This window comes from Octodon degus, unplaced genomic scaffold, assembly GCF_000260255.1.
Source record: "Octodon degus isolate 3935 unplaced genomic scaffold, OctDeg1.0 scaffold00209, whole genome shotgun sequence".
In the NCBI taxonomy this organism is placed as follows: domain Eukaryota; kingdom Metazoa; phylum Chordata; class Mammalia; order Rodentia; family Octodontidae; genus Octodon; species Octodon degus.
In genome coordinates, this window is record NW_004524785.1 from 3,347,477 (window position 1) to 3,352,678 (window position 5,202).

Below are 5,202 nucleotides of genomic sequence, written 5' to 3' on the forward strand. Positions count from 1 at the left end.
AAAAAACAAACAGAAATGGATGATCATCAGGCCTACAGCATTACCTTTAAGCTTGTGTCTCCTCTTCCTCTGGAATTTATACGCACACCTATTACACACCCACATGAGGCTGATTAACACTGCAGCCACGGCAGCAAGTAAAGCAAGAAGGACTGCAACGAAGTGGAGGTCTTCATAGCGGATCTCTAGGGGTGGGGGAGGGTAGAGGAAGGTAAGGCCTCTTCATCCCATGGCATAGGCCTCTCACACTCCCAGTTCAGAGGGCACTGGGGGCTTGGGGCTGTCTTACCAGACACATGCAGCACAATGGTGCCAAACTGGCTACTCCCCGGGTGCTCGGTTACAGTGATGACATAGTAACCGGAGTCCCTGACACCCACGCTGGAGAGCTGGATGGAACCATTGTCAAAGGTAGACACTCTGTCCTTGTGGCTCTCAGAGATGTTGGCCTGAGTCCCTGGTTTCCATTCCACGATCTTCTGCATGGCCCAGTTGGATGTGTGCGTCCATTCAATGGTGGGTACCCCATGGCAGGAGTAGTCAACAGAGAGCAGGATGTTTTCTTGTACAGTGGCATTGATGGTGGACTGAGGAATGTACAGTGACACACCTTGACCTGCAAGATGGGGTGGGAAATGTAGGGCACACTGATATGAACTTAAATCAAGTCATTTAATTCATTATCTTATTTCACGAGCATTTTTTTTTAATGTGTCTGGTATAGGGTCTACAGGGTCTTACTACACAAATCAGACTCGTAGTAATCCTCCTGTTCTCAGCTTCCCAAGCACTGGGATTACAGGCACACACCACCACACCCAGACTCAGTCACCATCTCAGTGCACCCTGGGGGAGGGGCTGGCATGGCACGCAGGGGATTGAACCATGGTCCCTGAGCCTGCCTAAGCAGGTGCTTTGAGCTATCTGGCTGGCCCCTCATGAGCAATTTTTGAGTACCTATTTATGCCAGCAGTGCCTTGAGATTCTGAGGATGATCCTGACTATAATGGTGGACAAGACTCAAGTTTCCCTGTGTGGAGCTTGCATTTAGGGGAGACATTCCTGGGCTCAATAAGGACATGAGATTCTGTTAGACAGTAAGAGTGCTTTGAGGGTGAAGAACAGGGGCCAGGGAGACAGCTCAGTAGAATAAGCACTTGCTTGGCAAGCGCAAGGGCCTGAGTTCAATCCCTGGTTCTGCAAAAAAAGAGTGTGCTTGTTTACTGTGGTTATTACAGGTCAAGACAAGTACACTTCAAAGAGACTCACCTCTGGATTAAGAGCACCAAAAAGTCTGAGTAGCAAACAGGAAATGAGGTTTGCATATTAAATCAGAATTTTGAGAAAAAAAAAAAAAAACTTTGAAGGTGAGGAATAATGGTAATAGTGACCAATGAAGGGGAAAGCTAATGTCAGATGGTCAGAGAAGACCTTACCAAGGAAAAGACATTTGAACAAAGACCTAAAGGCCAAGGAAGAGAAGAGGCAGCCTTGAGACAGGGCACCACAGCCATGCTGTGCTCGCCCCTGGGCATGCTGAGTCAGACACCAAGAACGGCCGTGGTGACACATGTCTGTAATCCCCACACTGGGGAGGCTGAGACAGGATGATCACCAGGAGTCTGAGCTGCATAGTGCGACCCTGTACCAAATAAGAGAGACAGAGAGAGAGAGAGAGAGAGAGAGAGAGAGAGAGAGAGAGAGAGAGAGAGAGAGAGAGAGAGAGAGAGAGAGAGAGAATATAGCAATTCAAGTGGGGAAAACAGCATGGCTGTGCAGAAGGTCAGGACGGCAGTCAGAGTGCTGGAATGCCAGGAGAGGTTTAGGACCTGAGCTTAGGGAGCTGGACAGGAGCAGATGCACCATATTAGGGCAGTGGAAAGCTACAGGACGGCTTAGGCAGCAGCGTGCTGTTCCTTATTAAACTGGAAAAGTCTGCCATGGAGAACACATTGGGTGGGGGCCAAGAGTGGAGCAGTCAGGTGGTGCTAAAGGAGATCAGGAATGGACGGCAGTGGTGGAGATGAGTGACGTAGATACCCTGACACTTCTAAGAACGTTACCTATCCTGAAATTTAACCTAGGCATATTATTTTCTAACATGTAGTAAGTATATCCTCAGATTTCTCCTGGAACTGGGGATTGAACTCAGGCCCTTGTGCTTGCCAGGGAAGCACTTGTTCTACTGAGCTATCTCCCCGGCCCCATGCTCCGATTTCTCTAACCATCTTTAAAATGACCTTTTCTGTATTAGTGCAGATGCTTACACACACACTGCCAATGGCATTTGGATGTCGTGTCTTATAGTTTTCCTTTAGCAAAACTTTTCTACCTTTGTGGGATTGTCAACTTTCATGACAGTATTTTAAAGATGCCTATTCTGGATTTGTTTAGAATAAAGGCAAAAGTACTGCAAACTTGTGGTGTTTCCTTGACTGAGCACTTCAGGAGACAAATGCTGGGCGTCTGCAGGACGGGGAAGCTGCTGGGTCACCTGGTGAGGCCTGACGCGTCTTTTCTTCTTCCTTTTGTTGCCAAGTCACCTGGGAGGTAATGTTTAAAGTTCATGTACCCAGTCAGCAGCAGTGGGCACATAGATGATAATATCTGCTGCTGAGCCTTACTTATGTTAATTATTTCACAGATGGCTATAAATGATCATTTTTCAAATCTGTTCCTCAAAATTTATTGGCTAGCTTTCTGTAAAGAACAGATATTTCTCCAGATAGCTGTCCCTTTTTTTCCTTAGTATCTCTAAAGCTCATGAATTTTTTTCTTACGATGTCACTTTCTGTTGTTGTGGTTTTTTTTTTTTTCTGGGTTATTCTATATTTGATCAGTTGGAGCCTCTTCAGTACATTTATGTGTTCTTTGAAATAGCATTTATTTATTTATTATCTATTTATTTAATGTATTTGGTTGTTGCAGGGCCTCACTACACAGCTCAGACTCATAGTGATCCTCCTGCTTTCAGCCTCCCCAGCGCTGGGATTATAGGCGTGCACCACTACTCCTGGACTCCGGTCGGCTCAACCCCCCTGAAGTCAGAGTTGGCATGGCATGTGGTGCTGGGGATCAAACTGTGGTCCCTGTGCTTGCCTAAGCTTGCCTAAGTAGGCACTTTAGTCTGCTGAGCTATCTCGCTGGCCTCCCAAATGTCCTTTTTTAAATAAATAAAGCATTTGCTTGAGCTGTTGTCTTAAAGCCAAAGAAATTCTGGCACTGGGGCAGAGGATTGAGAAGGTCACTTCGGACAGTGCTATTTCTGCATCCCATCTTCACACACTTATGGTGCCAGTAGCCCTGCTTGGGAACCATCTTGGGAGTGAAGCCCAGGAGAGAGTCCTGGTTTTAACTATGCACACATAGGAGCCAGGCAAAGCACCTCAGGCCTTCCAAGGTAGAATAGAAGGGATCTTAGTGGTCCACCTCCCTCCCAAGGTGCGAATCCAAAGAGCTCAGCATTCCACCTCTGCCAGAATGCCTCCTTGCAATGATAGTGTTCTCTACCACAGGCAACCTTTTTCTACTTTCAGAAGCGTGACTTAGAAAATTGTACCCTTTATAGTGACGTGGACTACAGAAGTTGTATCCCAGTGTATGAAGCCTTCCGTACCCTAAGGAGCATTCCCATGACTCCTGGGAGCTCATCTCATTTGGACCCTCCATATGTGAACTCCTAATTTCTTCTTTTTCCTCTCCCTCCTCCTCTGTCTTCACCCCTTTTCTCATCTTATCCCCCTCTGTTTCTCCTCCTCTGCTGGGGTTTGAACCCAGGCCTCATCACTGAGCTACAGACATAGTTTAAAACAAAAAAATTATTTTGAGGGCTAGCCAAATAGCTCAGTGGATTAAAGCACCTGTAAGCAGGTGCAGGGGCTGGGGTTTAGATCCCTGGACCTGCTGTGCTGGCCCCGCCCATGGGGCGTGCTGAGACGGTAATTGAGACTGGGCGTGGTAGCACGCACCTGTAATCCCAGCTCTTGGGAGGCTGTACACAGGAGAATCACTATGAGCCTGATCTAGTAGTGAGACCCTGAATAGCCTGTAGACCCTTCCCTAAAAATATAGAGAAAACAAATTATTTTGAGACAAAGTCTCATTAAGTTGCCGAGGCTAGCCTTGAACTTGTAATCCTTTTGCCTCAGTCTCCTGAATATCTGGATTACAGGAGTCTGCCACCCTGTCCAGAGGCGCATAGTCTTTAACACAGAACAAACTATGGACTTTAAGGCTCCTTAAATGAAAACAAAGACATAAAAGAGGACAAATTCCAGGTCAGCCCTTGAAGAGCAAGACTCATGGTGTTTCCCATCTTTGTGTAGCCTGTACCCAGCACAATGCTTTGATACATAACAACTGGTCAATAAATGTTTGCTGAGCAAATGAATAAAGAAATGACCAAATATATATAGAAATAAGAAATATTGGGGCTGGTGAGATGGCTCAGTGGTCTAAAGCACCTACTTAGAACAAGCTTAGCAAAGCACAGGGACCGCGGTTCAATCCCCCAGCACCACATGCCAGCCAGCCCCGCCCCCTGGTGGGCTGAGCTGGCCACACACACACACACACACACACACACACAAAAAAACATAATAATAAAATAAAATAAAAACACTTTTTAAAAAAAGAAATAAGAAATATCAGCTTTCTCTTGATAGGAAAGTTGCTGCTTTGGTGGTTCGAAAAAACTAGTGAAACTACCATTGAAAAGCTAGCATATTTAGAAGAAAGAGAACTATAATTTAGGGTTTTATATGCCCTAAATCATTATCTATTTTTTATGGTTGTCAGTAACATGCTCACATAATAGTAAATGGCAAATGTAGATTTTTAAAGTGGCTCTGCCTGGTTCCAAAACCTATATCTCATCTATCTACCTATATTCTATTTATTTAAGTTCCTGATTTTTCTGACCTCAAACACAGAATAGTGATTACTATAAAATTTAGAGGTCTAGATTTAAAACTAATGACCAATTTGTATCATAATCTCTGTGCAATTCGTGTACAGTCTGTTAATCATGTTGGTCATGGTTAAGGACACTCATCTCCAGCCTTTTTATTTTTATTTCTTCTATTTATTTATTTATTTATTTATTTTTAATGTTCAGAAGCAAGCCATCACAAATAGGACTTTATTTATCACTATTAAAAATCTGGATCTTAAACGGACTCTTGCACTGGTGGTTCATATCCA

General features: G+C 44.8%; 1 protein-coding gene across 1 annotated transcript in view; it reads right to left on the minus strand.

The window, feature by feature from the left end:
* Positions 1–5,202, minus strand: part of Vstm5 (V-set and transmembrane domain containing 5) — a 25,805-nt gene that overhangs the window by 1,843 nt on the left and 18,760 nt on the right. The window contains exons 2-3 of the mRNA XM_004644766.2: positions 290–616; positions 45–185 (exon numbers count right to left, since the gene is read on the minus strand). Coding sequence (XP_004644823.1) covers positions 45–185; positions 290–616 — 468 coding nt within the window. The remainder of the gene's footprint in view (positions 1–44; positions 186–289; positions 617–5,202) is intronic.